The 16,760-nt window shown below is 34.2% G+C and overlaps 1 protein-coding gene across 1 annotated transcript in view; it reads left to right on the forward strand.

Moving 5' to 3' along the window:
* The window catches only part of LOC110195917 (GLIPR1 like 2), a 53,579-nt gene that overhangs the window by 9,315 nt on the left and 27,504 nt on the right, over nt 1-16,760 (forward strand). The window contains exons 4-5 of the mRNA XM_078150372.1: nt 2,279-2,524; nt 13,684-13,787. Of these exons, the coding sequence (XP_078006498.1) occupies nt 2,279-2,524; nt 13,684-13,787 (350 nt within the window). The remainder of the gene's footprint in view (nt 1-2,278; nt 2,525-13,683; nt 13,788-16,760) is intronic.

The following is a 16,760-nucleotide window of genomic DNA, read 5'->3' on the forward strand; positions in this document are numbered from 1 at the left end:
TGAGTCAATTAAGGAAATGTAAAAGGATTACCTACCAACAGTGAAAGCCCAATTAAGGTTATGTAACATAAATTTGTTGATACAGTAATATGGTTTTATGATTTTCTCAAGCTCATTCAGCAGCATGTGTGTGGGAGTAAGGACAGCAGATAATGGAAGAGATACAAGGCTGAGATATGACAGGGCAAAATAGATTATACGAAAAAGGAACATGGGACTCAAGAGAAGTTAACAGTGTTGTGTTGAACAAGTTTAGCGGTAGGTCAGGATGGGGAAGGGAGAAGAACATAACTAGTGCAGGGGTGATGGCCTTGAAGGAATTTAGGGATCGATGGATTACAAATCGCGGTGTGGATGAAGAATAGGACTTTGAGTTGCAAGGCAGCAGGGGATGTGGAATGAAAATAGATTGTGATTTGATGAGGGTATTTCAGAGCTCACGAATGTGGAAGTGGTACATTTGTGGATGATGTCAAGTTCAAGAGTGTGGCTATCTTTGCATGAGGCTGAAGCGACTTAGAGGAGTAGATCATGGGAAATGTGTAAATTTAGGAGCTATGAGGTTAGAATGTTTAAGGAAATATTTATCTACTTATCTATATACACATATGAGAACATATATACATACATATATGTATGTGTGTGTGCGCGCGCAGCACACACACACACACACACACACACACATACACATCCAGGTTTGATGCAAGAGGAAAGGAGGAGAGGAAGACTGTGAGCCAGGCACTGAACTCTTTAAGGAAAGAAAAATGTCTTGGAGTTTGGTAGACAATAGCTAAAAGGATTTTGTTTGAGTGGTAGATACGGATTAAATGAACCTCAGCACAGGAAGAGAGGTTACTAAATCATGGAGGTAGAGGACACATGGACAAGAGTTGCCGAGCATGGGAAGGCATGGAGAGGTTGCAATATGCATAATTGGAGGAGACATTCAAGTTGGTGAGAGCACAGATCCATTTCGGTATATTTTAAATGTGTTTTTCAAATAAAGCAATTTTAAAAGTCCATTCTTCTTTTTTTTTACAAAGATGTTTAATCCATTCACATTTAAAGTTACAATTGTTAAATTTGTGCCTTTGTTAAACTATTTTATATTGTATTCCCTGCTCCTGTCTTTGTTAGGTCAGTATTAGTCTTTCTGATTTGTTTTGTTTATGGTAAAATATCCCTATCTCCTCCTACTAATTCCCCTTTCCTGCCCATTTCTAAGTTCCTAGAATTTACTTTTATTACTGCTTTCTCCCTCTAATTTATAGCTCCTCTTTCCAAAATATATGTTGTTTCTATTTCACTCCCTCCTTCTTTACTCCTATTCCATTCGAATACTCCAGTCTAATCCCTCATGTTTAAATTTTGTGTTTACATCGTCTTTCCTCTCCTTTTGGCCTTTCTATCAGTGTGGACTTCTAAGGGAAACTGAGGAGATCCTTCCCAGCCCCTGGTGTAACTGCGTCATGACCTGACATAAAGAATGTAAGTTGGAGTTCACATGCATGGCCGAGGGTACTAAGGAGACAGAACATTAAGTAACAAACTATGTTCCCCTGGGAAGCAGTTCATCTCAAGGAACATTTTTCTTGACAGAAGAGTGTATCTGTCCAAGGACCTGATTACTCCTTGGAGACTTACACAACAAACAGGTATCTGGGGCTCTGATCAAGCTCCAGCCTTTGTTAAAATATGTGCATGTCCTGGACCTGAGTGCTCACCAAGGACACGTACATAAAACAAAATACTAAGATTGTTTTCCCCTGGTTTACATAGATATAAAGGGGTCATTTGGAAAGGGATTTTTTGGAGTAGCCAGAGATAGTGACACCGAATCTCTGTGATTTGAATCGGAGTGGAACGTTGCTCCGTTGCCTCCCTGACCAGACTTCTTGACCATCTTCAGTCTCTCCGGTATAGTAGGTATTTGAGCTCGCCTGGTTAGTGAGTGTGTATCCTTTCTTTTCTTATTTCCCCTTTTCTTTATCTGATTATTACTTATTGTATTGAATGTTATTCTCATCTTTATTTGTGTTGCCTTAATCATCATTAATCATTGTAAAATAAATGTGATGATTTGTTAAGTTTATGCTGAGTACGTGTTATTATATCTTGAGATCCAAACCTAAAGTGATAGTACTGTGCAGTCCATAATCCTTTTGATTACAGGACTTTTGGAAGACACTTGCACTCATTTCTGACCAATTGTATATCTGATTTTAGAATGCTGAAATAATTCAAAGCATAGCTAAAATTTATTTGTTTTGGTTTGCAGACTTGGGATGAAGCTTTGGCAAAGACTGCCAAAGCCTGGGCACAGAAATGTGTTCCTGAAGGTAATGCTCATTTAGAAGAAATAAGAACGTCTCATCCTGTTTTTAGTGGCCTTGGTGAAAATATATGGACTGGGCCTGATAATGAATATTCTGCAACTTTTGCTATCCAAAGTTGGTTCAGTGAAAACAAGTTCTACAATTATGAAAATAACACATGTTCAGGCGTCTGTTCTCATTATATTCAGGTATGTATTTTTCATCATCTTGTTGATTTAAAAAATTTCCAAAGTGCCTAAATTCTTACTGATTAGGGTTCTCAGGGATTGTATTTTTTAACAACTTAAGTAGATGAAATTATTATTTGTAATAATTCCAATAGAACTAAAACTATTTTTAGTATTTAAGCTTCATTTCAAAATTGTATGAACTAAAATAATTTGCCTACAAGACCCATATTTTATTAAAGAATATATTTAAAATTCAAGATATGTTGAATATCATTAATCTTTTGTCCATTAAAGGAAGTGAAAAGCACTCCTTTAAAAGTAATTTAGAGCCAGGAAAATAAAATGACTTCTTATAATGTTCACTTCAGACATTAGGAAAAATGTAGATTGTATTTAGACAAATAAGTTATTCTACTATCTGGATTACATTGTGTACTGTAAATTATTCATTAATTATTTGAGCTTACTAAAGTATTGTTAAGTTCTATAATTTTGTTTCCTAATAAATTTGATGTTTTTATTTCGCTAGGTTGTACTATAATCCATCTGGAGTGCATTAAAAATTGGTTTAAGCTGTTATTAAATCTTATTGGTAGTGTCTCTCTATTGTATCTAGACTTTATTTCAGTTCTTCTTTCAAATTCATCGTGCCTTGTGAGAGTAAGAAACATCTTATTCAGACATCAAATTAGTTATGTTGCTCCCCTTTAGAAATTTATAGTGGTTTGTCATAAAACCCAGATTCCTTAATATTCATTCAGGTATTTAATTAGCTGTACCTTTCTGTCTTCATCATTTCACCAGTATAAGTGTTCTCTTTATCATTGTAAATTGCAAACCAATCCTGCATTCTTATTATATGAAATTATTGTCTCCATATTTCCATGACTGCTTAATAATAACATGTAAAGAGTTTATAGAGATTTTAAAAAATATTTTGTAGATACTAGCTGTGATAGAGTCAGTGTTCTCTTGCTTCAGCATCCCTGAGTTCTCTGACTTCTTTCCCACATGGCAACCTCATTGGATCCAGTTTTCCTGACACAGCGTCTTGGCTTGGGGACGTACAAGGTCCAGAGGGATCTAGATCTTGCAATAGAAAGAGTGCTGGGTGTGGAGTCAGGAAGACCTGAGTTCAGATCTAGCCTCAAACACTGTGTGGCCATGAACAAGTAACTTAATCTCTGTTGCCTCAATTTCCTCAATTGTAAATGGGAATGATAATAGCATTTAATTCTCAGGGTTGTAAGGATCAAATGACATAATATTTGCAAAGCTCTTAGTACTGTGCCTGGCCTGTAGTAAGCACTTAATAAATGCTTAAAACCACAGAAGTCACCATACTCTGATGATGTGTTGACTAGACGTGTTTCCAGATGGAGGTGAGAAAGGCTGAGAGCCCAGGGAAGCTAAGGGACACTATATTCTAGCTATATATCCTTGCTGTGTTTGAACACAGTAAACTTCCTTTGCGCATTGACTCATGCGTGCCTCCCTTCATCCCAAAATTCAATCTAAGCTCAGAGAGCTCTGGGCTTAGAGCTGTGTTTATAACACTGACACTGTCACTGGCTATCCATTATGCTTTATTCTTAATATAAGATTGGCCCATTTTTTCTTGTCATACATCCAGGGTCATACCCTTGATAATGTTTTGTTTTGTTTTTCAATTTTTCAGTTAATTTAATTTATTTATTTTTAGTTTTCAACATTCACTTCCAGAAGCTTTTGAGTTTTAAATTTGCTCTGCCTCCCTCCCATCCCTGTTCTCCAAGAAGGAGTGCAATCTGATATAGGCTTTATGTATACATTCTTATTAAACATATTTTCACATTAGTCATGTTGTAAAGAAGAATTAGAATGAATGGGAGGAACCATGAGAAAGAAGAAACAAAACAAAACAAAACAAAAAAAAAAAGAGAGCAAATAGTATTCTTCAATCTGCATTCAGACTCCATAGTTCTTTCTCGGGATGTGGATAGCATCTTGAGTTCCTTGCATTGCTGAGAAGAGCTAAGTCTGTCAAAGTCAGTCATCACACAATGTGGCTGTTATTGCGCACAATGTTCTCCTGCTTCTGCTCACTTCACTCAGCATCAATTCATACAAGTCCTTCCAGGTTTTTCTGAAGTCTGCCTGCTCATCATTTCTTATTGCACAATAGTATTCCATAACATTCATATACCACAACTTCTTCAGCCATTGCCCAGTTGATCAGAATCCCCCCCAATTTCCAATTCTTTGCCACCACAAAAGAGCTGCTATAAATATTTTTTGTACATGTGGGTCTTTTCCCCATTTTTATGAGCTCTTTGGGATACAGCCCTACAAGTGGTATTACTGGGTCAAAGGGTATGCACATTTTTATAGCTCTTTAGGCATAGTTCCAAATTGCTCTTCAGAATGGTTAGATCAGTTCACAACTCCATCAACAATGCATTGGTGCTCTGATTTTCCCACATCTTCTCCAACATTTATTGTTTTTCTGTTTTGTCATGTTAGCCAATCTGATAGGTGTGATGTGGTACCTAAGAGTTGTTTTGATTTGCATTTCTCTAATCAATAGTGATTTAGAGCATTTTTTTCATATGACCATAGATGGCTTTAATTTCTTCATCTGATAACTGTCTGTTCATGTCCTTTGACCATTTATCAATTGGGGAATGGCTTGTGTTCTTATAAATTTGTCTTAATTCTCAATATATTTTAGAAATGAGGCCTTTGTTGGAGACACTGGTTGTAAAAATTCTTTCCCAGTTTTCTGCTTCACTCCTAATCTTGGTTGCATTGGCTTTGTTTGTGCAAAAACTTTTCAATTTAATGTAATCAAAATTACCCATTTTGCATTTCGTAATGTTCTCTATCTCTTGTTTGGTCATAAATTCTCCTGTTCTCCATAAATCTGACAGGTAAACTATTCCTTGCTATTTTCCCAGTTTGCTTATAGCATCAGCCTTTATATCTAAATCATGTACCCATTTTTACTTTATTTTGATATGTGGTGTAAGATGTTGGTCTGTGCCTAGTTTCTGCCATACTATTTTCCAGTTTTCCCAGCAGTTTTTGTCAAATAGTGAGTTCTTATCCCAGAAGCTGGGTTTTTTGGGTTTATCAAACAACAGATTACTGTAGTCATTGACGACTGTGTCTTCCGTACCTATCCTGTTCCCACTGATCTACCACTATTTCTTAGCCAATACCAAGTAGTTGTGATGATTGCTGCTTTATAATACAATTTAAGATCTGGTATGGCTAGGCCACCTTCCCTAGCATTTCTTTTCATTAACCCCCTTAATATTCTGGACATTTTGTTTTTCCAGATGAATCTTGTTACTGTTTTTTCTAGCTCTATGAAATAATTTGTTGGTATTTTGATTGGTATGGCACTGAATAAGTAAATTAATTTAGGTAGAATTGTCATTTTTATTATATTAGCTCAGCCTACTCATGAGCAACTGATGTTTTTTCCAGTTATTTAAATCTGACTGTATTTGTGTGAAAAGTATTTTGTAATTGTGTTCACATAGTTCCTGGGTTTATTTTGGCAGGTAGACTCCCAAATATTTTATAAGGTCTGTGTAACTTGAAATGGAATTTCTCTTTCTATCTCTTGCTGTTGGGCTTTGTTGGTAATATATGGAAATGCTGATGATTTATGTGGGTTTATTTTATAGCCTGCAACTTTGCTGAAGTTGTTTATTATTTCAAGAAATTTTTTATTTGATTCTCTAGGATTCTCTAAGTATATCATCATATGATTTTCAGAGGAGAAACTTAGTTTCTTCTTTGACTATTCTAATTCCTTCAATTTCTTTATCTTCTCTTATTGCTAAAGCTAACGATTCTAGTACCATATTGAATAACAGTGCTGACGATAAACATCCTTGTTTCACCCCTGATCTTATTGGAAATGCTTCTAGCTTATCCCCATTACATATAATGCTTGCTGATGGTTTTAGGTAGATGCTACTTATTTTAAGGAAGGCTCCATTTCTTCCTATGCTCTCTAGTGTTTTTAATAGGAATGGGTGTTCTATTTTGTCAGAAGCTTTTCCTGTATCTATTGAGATAATCGTATGGTTTCTGTTAGTTTTGTTGTTGATATGATCAATTATGCTGATAGTTTTCCTGATATTGAAACAGCCCTGCATTCCTAGTATAAATCCTACTTGATCATAGTGTATTATTCTTGTGATAAGTTGCTGTAATCTTTTTACCAATTTTTGGTTTGTAATTTTCTTTCCCTGTTTAGACTCTTCCAGGTTAGGTATCAGTACCATAATTGTATCATAAAAAGAATTTGGTGACTCCTTCTTTGCCTGTTTTCCAAGTAGTTTATATAGTATTGAAATTAATTGTTCCTTAAATATTTGATAGAATTCACTTGTAAATCCAACTGGCCCTGGAGATTTTTTCCTAGGGGAGTTCGTTGATGGCTTGTTCAATTTCTTTTTCTGAGATGGGGTTATTTCAGTACTTTTCTTCCTCTTCTTTTAATCTGGGCAATTTCTATTTTTGTAAATATTCTTCCATTTCACTAAGATTGTCAAATTTATTGGCATACAGTTGGGCAAAATAGTTCTTAATTACTACTTTAATTTCCTCTTCATTGGTGGTGAATTCACCCTTTTCATTTTTGATACTGGTAATTTGTTTTTCTTCTTTCTTTTTTTAAATCAAATTAACCAAAGGTTTATCTATTTTGTATGGGTGTGCATGTGTGTATATGTGTATATATTTGTATGTGTATATATTTGTATGTGTGTATATATATATATATACATATATATATATACATATATATATATAATGTACATATATATATATATATATACATATATAATAATCTCAGAGAAAAAGAAACTAATGTGGATGTGGAAAAGGCCTTTTAAATAAGGTGGGGTTTAAGAAGCAATCCAGGAAAGCCAGGAGTCTGAGGTGAGGAAGGAGATCATTGTTGGAATGGAGGACAACCATGCAAAACACAAAGTTGGAAGTTGGACTGACATGCACAAAAAGCAGGAAATAGGCCAAGATTTTAGACTGCATGGAGGGAATAATGTATAAGAAGACTGGAAAAGTAGGGAGGGGCCAAGTTGTTAAGGGATTTAAAAGCCAAAGTGAGAGTCTGGGGGTAATTAGGAGCCACTAGAATTTATTGAGTAGGTTTGTGAAATGATCAGGTCTAAACTTTAGGAAAATAATGTTGGAATCTAAGTGAAAAATGGATTAGCATGAGGAAAAACTGGAAGCTGGGAGACCAATTAAATAGGTATTGTAGTAATCCTTGTACAAGGTGATAAGAGTGGGGGCTAGAGTGAGGCTGTGTAAAGGGAGAGAAAGAGTAATATATGAGACATGTTGTAGAAGTAGAAACAAAGTATTTGACAACAGATTTACTGTAATGGCATGAGTGAAGGTTAGGGAGGGTGGAGGTACCCCTAACAATAATAAGAAAGTGGAGGGAAGGTAGGGTTTAGGGAGAAATAAAAAATGTGTTCTGTTTTAGACCAGTAAAATTTGAGATAACATGGGATATCTACTTTAAAATGGCCAAAAGCTAATTGATGATACCATACTAGAGCTAAGGAGATAGACTGGGGCTGGGTATAACCATCTGCATAGAGATGCTGGTAAAATCATGGGAGATGATAAGATAATCAAGTGACATAGCAGAGAGTGAAAAGAGAAGGGGGCCTATGTAAAAGTTTTGAAATATACCCATAGTTAGAGGGCAAGACATGGAAAAGGAACCTATAAAGGAGACTGAGAAAAGAGTCAGGTAGGCAGAGAAAGAGGACAGAATAATAGCAAAAACCCTAGAGGTGGCAGAGTATACAGATGAAGAAGGTAAATAGTAATGGCATAAACTGCTAAGTGATAAAGAAAGATGAAGAATGAAAAATGGCCATTAAGTTGAAAAATTAAAATGACATATCCTTGAAGTATCAGGGCATTGAATCATCAAAAGTGACTAACGCTTTAAGAACGCTCAGTATATATTTGTTTGTTGACTGATTTCAATTATGTTTATGAATTAGGGTGATATGGGATTAGGTAATTGGATTCTCTGTGTTTCTTTGTCCGAATCACAGAGTGGAGATAAATATGTTTCCTTATTATATAGGAATGGTAGAATAGCTTTTTTTAAAAAAATGTAAAATCAGTGTTTTGAAGTGTATAGATTTCATGCAAATTTATGAGCACAATGCATGGCATTAAAGTATTAGTGATACTGCCTAATCAGTCACTGATATATTGAGTGAATTAGATATTTTAAAAGAAAGTAAAATAATGGTGGATTAAAATATGTTGTTTAGAATGTTGATTTGATCTGGAGAGTCTTAACAAGTTGTAGAAATTCTCTAGCACTTCATTCCAGCTGACAGCGTTGGCACAGATGCTGCAATTATTTTCATGGTACTCCTTTTGCAGATACTTATTTTAGTATTGAAATATGTAATAACTAAATATGCCATGAAAAAAATGTTTCATGTTACCTCTGGGCAGATGACAAATCCTTCTTGTTGCTTCCCTACAGAGCATATTTCAGGGAGTAAGGTATAGGAAGACTGGAAAGATGATGGATGATTTTGAGTAGTGTCTTCTTCTAAAATAGAGAGAACCAGTGGAGAGTAAAATTAGTTTAAAGAAAGCTTGGCACAATAGCCAAGCAAAGTCATCCCAAGAACATTCAAGAGTAAAGGGAAAAACAAAAAGAAGACTACAAATAGAACAAAAATGGGAAAGACATGCAAATAACCATTTTAACAAACTGTTGTCTTCATCAAGGATAGCAGAAATGCTACAGTTGGACACTAATATCATGACCCCAAATGTGCTTGTAAAGGAAATAGTAATGGCACTAAAGAGGATAAAGATAGGTGTTAACAGTTGTGTTGGATTGAGCAGAATAAGGAGGAGATCCGTGCTGGAGGCAATATAATTGCAGGAGTATTGAGGGACAAGGTATTGTTACAGGTAATTAAGGTACTGATATCTGATGTAGGGGAAGACCCCAAAGGCATGGAAAGATTTTATTAATTCTCCACAAGGCAAATTTGAGGACAGAAATAACTACTGTCTTAAGCCTATTCTTCCATCTATATAATATCCTTGTAAGAGTCACCCATTAATGGATCAAAGACATTTCCAATGAGGATTTATTCAACAGCAGCTCGCTTCTTTACCATTTCACAACTAACTAAAAGACCTAGAAAAATATAAGATCTCATCATGCTCATTGTAGAGTATGCAAAACCATCTGTTTCAGTAGAACAAAATGCTGGATTATGGACACTTTTACATCAAGGCGTGTTACATTCATACATAAAAATAATCCAAGGTTTCTTGGAAGATAAAAAAAATTAGAAATTATTCAATGGATAAAATCAGATGAGGCATAAAATAGGAAGATAAATGTGTGTCAAAGGTATTTGCCTCAATATGGGCACAGAATTCAAATTGAAGAGGGATTTTCTGTGAATGATGGATTCCTCTAGATGTTCGTGGATAATATTGTGCTGCTTGCATCAAGCTCCAAAACATTTTAGGTCTTCCTGTAAAAGATCTGTAATCACTTAGGAAAGACCAAGTAAATAAGAATAAGTATTGTCCAGAAAAAAAAAAGAAGGAAACACAAAAATAAGTCTGAAATTAAAGAAGATATAAAATTGAAAAGAAAACATTAAATTGATAATATCATTAAAACTTGGAATAAAAAAACCCTAATAAAATAGATTGTTAGCTAATCTTATTTTAGAATGAGTAAAGCTAAATTGTCAGGTTTTTTTAAAAATTTAAAAAAGAATTCACAACAAATGAAGAAGTAAAGGAAATTATTATAAACTTTAGCCAATAAAACTGATAAATGACATGGACGAATATTAACAAAAAACATAAAGTACTAAGTTTAACAGGCCAAGAGCTAGAGAATTTAAATAAGTCAGTCATAGAAAAAAATTGAATGAGCAATAAAGGAACTCCTAAAGAAAAATTACGCAGGGCCAGATACATTTAAAAGTGAATTTGATTTAACGTTCAAGGAAAAATTAATTCCTACAATGTACGTGTCTGGAAAGAAAGAATCCTACCAGTCTTCAATGAGACAAATGTGATATTAAAATCTAGATTAAGGAAAAATGAAGCAGAGAAGGAAAATTATAGACCAATATTTCTAATGAATACTGACTTAAGATATTTAATAAAATGTTAGCAAGGTAGCTACAATAACCTATTAAAAAGATTATATGCTCTGACCAGGTTGCATATATGCCAAGAATACAGAAGTTCATTCAATATTATCAGAATTATAAGTGTAGTGGATGACCATTAATAACCTCAAAGTACATGATTTTATGAACAAATGCAAAAAATGCTTTGATAAACTATTACACCCAATCATTGTTTTTAAAAAATCATTGAAAAGCAAAAGAATAGACTTTTCCTTAATATAGAATAAAATGCCTGTCTAAAATCAAGTGTTAGCTTTATCTATATTAAAGAAACTCCAGGAGCCTTTCCAATAAGATTAGAGAAAAAGTAAGGCAATACACTGTCACCATTCTTATTTAATACAATATAGGAATTGGTAGCTATAGTAACAACAAAAAAAAATTTGGAGAATAATTATAGGCAAAAAACCCCCACATTTTAGCTTTTTGTGGACTGTATACTGGTTTACTTAGGGAACACTAAAAATTTAATTTAAAATTAAATCAAACAATAATTTCAGCAAGGTAACAGGATATAAAAGGTACTCAAAAAAACCCACAAACCTTTCTATAGATTACTACCTATACCCATAAAGAAAAGATCAAAAAAGACATACAATTAAAAATAACTACAGAAGCTATATCACTATTTGGTGATCCATTTATTAAGACATGGCTAGGAATTATATGAATGCAACTATAAAACATTCCATAGAAATAAAGACATGCTTAAATAATTGTAGAGAGATTAATTGTTCGTGTTGGGAAGTGACAATATAATAAAATGACAATGGTATCTAAATTAATTTATGCCTTCATTGCAGAAGCAATCAAATCATCAAAGAGGTTATTTACATAACTCTTAAAATAGTAAAATTCATCTGGAGAAACGAGGTCAAGAATCTTGAAGAAAATAATGAAAATAATTGGGAAGGAATTTTTTTGTTGTTGTTGTTGGGGGAAGTTGCCAGCTGTACCAGATCTAAAATTATACTACAAAAAAGTTGACTGATGGAACAGATTTGGTTCACAAGATTCAGTAGTAATCAAATGTTTTGTCATAGTGTTTACTAAACTCAACAATTCTCAACTGCTGGGGTATAAGCACTCACTATTCAACAAAAAAAATGTTGGGAATATGAGAAAGGAGGCTGGTAGGAATTAAGTTTAGACCATTGTCTCATACCATATACTACAGTCCTTATATGAACTAATGCATAGTGAAATGAGTAGAAACAATAGAATGATTTATGCAATTACTAGAACAACTAAAAGAATTAAGAACTACGATCAATGCAACCACAAATCATAAATTCAAAAGTGTAATGATAATAGCTAGCATTTATATTGCACCTGCTATGTTCTAGGCACTCTTCTAAGTCCTTTACAATTATCTCATTTGATCCTCACAAAAACCCTGTGAAGTAATATTAGCAATAATGATAATACTAGCTAACATTTATATAGTACTTACTATATGCCAGAAACTGTGCTAAGCGCTTTATAATTCTTATCTCAACTGACCTCACAACCTTGAGAGTAGCTATTATTATCATCCCCATCTTACAGATAAGAAAATTGAGGTAAAACAGAGGTAAAGTAACTTGCTCAAGGTCACACAGCTAGTTAAGTGTTTGAGGCCAAATTTGGATTTGAGTCTTCATAATTGTAGGCCCAGCGCTTCCTCCTCTGCCATTTAATCATTATCTCTTGGCAGAGACGTGGTGGACTAGAGGTACAAAATGAGATATGCATTTTTAGACATAGCACTCTGTGGACCTGTTTTGTGTGGCTATACTTCTTTGTTACAAGGTAGTACGTTTATCTTTAGGTTGGGGGAGAGCTAAGGGGAATGCGGAAGATGGAATAATGGTGATAAAAAATGACAAGTGCTGTCAAGAATCCTACATTCCATTTTTCTAATTCTTTTCAATTTCTACTATTTTTCTCTTTTCCCCTCTGACTTAAGTAGGTTCTCAGATATCATTCAGTAAGTTATATAATTCTATAAGAGGAATTAGTAGCCAAAAATGATGCTGTCCCTTGCACTGTAATGTATTTTATTTCTGTACATAAAAAGGAAAATGAACTCCATTGTATATGAGATTCATTGGTTGAAAAATTCTATAGAAAGTGATTTTTTTCCCTACATTATTGTGGTTAGAACTATAAAAGGTTTAGCTTAAGGGTGGGGGAAATTGTCATGAAACTTTTCCTGAATTCCAGTTGCCTACTGGTACCCTCTTTCACTTCCTAATTCAGTGAGTGCAAAGGATAATTGTATTTTATATCTTTTTTAAAATTCTTGCATTGTGTGCTTTAAATATTCTGTTATTAAAGTAGTTTTCACTGAATTTTAAATGGTTCATGAGTGATAGCTGGATTTTTAAAAAGAAAAAGGAAAAAAAACTTTGTATCTATTGGAATAGGCCAAATGTAGGCCTAGCCTATAATAGTTTTCATGTAATATTTGAAATCAGTATTGTTAGGGGCACATTTATTTATGAGCAGTCTTCAGGGAGAGTTCTCAGGCTCTTTAGTCTTAAGTTGGAATCTGATAAACAGACATGATATAGGACCTTTTATATGTTCTCAAGCTTAATCCTGGAAATTATGTTTAAGGAGCTATGAATAAAGAATGTTTTAGATCAGGATAGAACAATTTTGTCAAGTAAGTTAATAAAAAGACTCTTGGTAGTGTTAACCATATGGGGTATAGCACACTATCTCAAGGACTCTGATAGAAGACACCTTAACTGTTTCAGCTTCTAAACAAATAGCTTTAGGTTTTTTGTATTCGATCCGTTAAACAACTCTCAGAACAGTGTTTTAGTTTTTGTTCAGCAACATTCTTTTCTTCCTACTGACATACAAACACAGAAGTTTGTGACCTATTTCATGTCTGTCCACAATAGTAAACTAGAAGGATTTAACTATAGGTTTTGTTTTGAAATTGTCTTTTAGATTGTTTGGGATACTACCTACAAAATTGGCTGTGCTATTATTGATTGTCCTAGTGTTGGAACTGTTCTAAATGCAGCACATTTCATATGTAACTATGTACTAAGGTAAGTTATTTATAATGATTGTTTTAATATTTTTATCTCAAAGCTGTAATTTTATCTATTGATAAAGATTAGAGCTCCATTGTGGCTTAGTTTAATGAACTCTACTGGTGAAGATCAACAAAAGTCCTCCTCTTATATTATTTCACCATGGTTTGGTTGTGGCCTAGGGCTCTCAAAAGCAGTGTCAGCAGAGTACAATCTCTGTTGGGTCCTACCAGGCTGAAGAGGCTTTGAATATATTCTTGTCTATGTACTGTGCTACTTTTGTCCAAAAACCAATATAAATTCAAGAAATATCATCAAGAGAAGATTGGCCACCAAGTGATTATTACTATTATTAATTACTACCATTGCTGTCATTGTCATTGTTGTTCTTTGGCCAGAGCAACTTGGTAAATTGTTTGAAGATTTCAAAATCCAATACATTTTCCTAAACTGTTTCCCCAAATTACATAGTTCATTTGTAAAAAGGCTTTATAAATTGTAGAATGCTATACAAATGTAAAATATGTTTAAAAAATAGAATGTTATAGGGAAACAATGCAGGCAAAAATTTGAGGAGTCATTTTATGTAAATAGGAGAACATCAAACTCTTATCTCTTAGGAACCTCTTATGTCATAGTCTTAAAATCATAGTATTGGAAAGGACCTGAAATAAAAATTATTAAAGGGACCATTGATTAGGTACTGCTGCCAGTTACTGAATTAACATGCAGAGATAGTTATCTGCATATTTTATTTGTATATAGAGTTCAGGCTTGTTGGTATGAAAAATCAGTGGGCCTTGAGCATTAGCTTCAGCAACCGTATATAGAATGTGAATACACAAGCAGCATCTAAAAATGGAATTTTGTAGAAAGCAGGAGGAGAAGATGAGAGCATGTTGTTGTTGAGTACTTTCAGTCGTGTCCAATTCTTCATGACCCCATTTGGGGTTTTCCTGGCAAAGATACTGAAGTGGTTTACCATTTCTTTCTCCAGCTTATTTTGCAGATGAGTAACTGAGGCAAACAGGGTTAAGTGATCTGTCCAGAGTCATACAACTAGTAAGCATCTGAGGGTAGATTTGAACTCAGGAAGATGAGTCTTCCTGACTCCAGGTCAGACACTCTACTCTATCCACTGCACCACCTAGCTGCCCATAGTGGGAAATGGAGATAATATTTTAAAAAGGTATCAATTTAAAATTTTCGATTGCTTTCTAGTTATCTATAAATTCTACATGTCAGCTTTTCAGGTCTACTAACCTGTTAACTCCTAGAGTACAAGTTCTAATCCTGTCTCATTTATATTCTTATTTCTTCAAGCATATAGTACATTATGCTGTTAAACAGTGAAAGTAGGAAGGCCATCAACATTTACTATGTGTCTACCATGAGCTAGGCACTTTACATGTTTCTTGAAGACAGTGACTGTATCTCATTCTTCTTGAATTTGCTACATCATGTACCAAAGGACCTTGATCATAGTAGATGTTTAATGTATTTGTTGAATGAACAAATGAATGAACAAGTGATGAAAACAGTGATGATGATGATTTGGCTTTAAATTATGGATGCTTGGTAGACAGGATCAAATAACTTCTGGCTGTTTGCAAAAAATCAAATTATTCCTCACAGGATGAAGATTCGCCACTAGGGAGTGAAGATGATGGAGTAGAGGAAGCTTTATAGCCAAGTTCTCCCACATCCCCCTCCTAACAACTTTAAAACAACAAATCAAATCAAATTCTGTAGCAGGAGAGCCAGGTCAGAATGAGACATTTTTCCAGCCCAAGACACTTTAGGAGGTTGGAAGTAGAGGTCTGTGAGACTGAGTTGGGAGTGGGTCTAGAGCACATGCAGTGTCAACACCAGCTGTGGAACTTGGAGGCAGCTATGACAGCAACAGCAACAGCTTCATGAACTCTCAACCAAGAGATAGTAAGGGAATTGGACAATCGGTTAGAAAAAAATTATTATAAGGGACCCTTGTGCAGCATTTGGCATAGGACTGGGCAACAGTTTTGCAATTCCATTTCTCAGACCCATTTCTGGGTCACAGTTCCAAGGTGAAGAGGAGCACTTGTGGTCACAAGAAGCAGAGACCCTGAGGAGAAGTAGTGCTTGTGGCTATAAGGGATCAGGGTCCCTTCCTGGGTAAGCACCAGAGCACAGAACACAGAGCTGGTTTATTATGAGAATAAACAATGAAATGGATAAACCAATGCTTAATTTTATTTTTAAAAGAAAACTAAAATTTCAGTATTAAAAATGGAAATGGATAATATATTAACAATGAAGAAAAAAGTAAAACAATCAGGAGCTATTTACCCAATTATATGCCTGTAAAACTAACAATCTAAGTGAAATGGATATATACTTACAAAAATATAAATTGCCTAGATGAATAGAAGTGCAAGTAAAATACTTAAATAACCCTATCTTGGAAAAATAAATTGAACAAGCCATAAATGAGCTTACCAAGAAAAAAGTCTGTAGGCCCAGATGGACTTATCAGTGAAATGTACCAAACATTTAAGGAACAGTTAATTATAATACTATATAAATTATTTGGGAAAGTGGACAAAGAAGGAGTCCTGTCAAATTCCTTTTATGACATAAATATGGTTATGATATCTAAACCAGAAAGAACAAAAACAGAGAAAGAAAAGAATATTGATGCAAAAATTTTTAAATAAAATACTAGCAAGAAGATTAATGGCAATATATCATACAGGTCATACATTATGACCATGTAAGATTTATGCCAGGAATGCAGGGCTGGTTTAATATTAGAAAAAAATATCTGCATAATTGACTATATCAATAACAAAAACAAGAAAAATCACGATTATCAATAGATGCAGAAAAAGCTTTTGGCAAAATTCAACATACATTCCTTTTAAAAGCACCAGAAAGTATATAAATAAGTGAAAACCTTTCTTAAAATGATAAGTAGTCACTATCTAAAACCATCAGCAAACATCTGTG

Source organism: Phascolarctos cinereus, unplaced genomic scaffold (assembly GCF_003287225.1).
Source record: "Phascolarctos cinereus isolate Bilbo 61053 unplaced genomic scaffold, phaCin_HiC Scaffold_1;HRSCAF=81, whole genome shotgun sequence".
NCBI classification, from domain to species: domain Eukaryota; kingdom Metazoa; phylum Chordata; class Mammalia; order Diprotodontia; family Phascolarctidae; genus Phascolarctos; species Phascolarctos cinereus.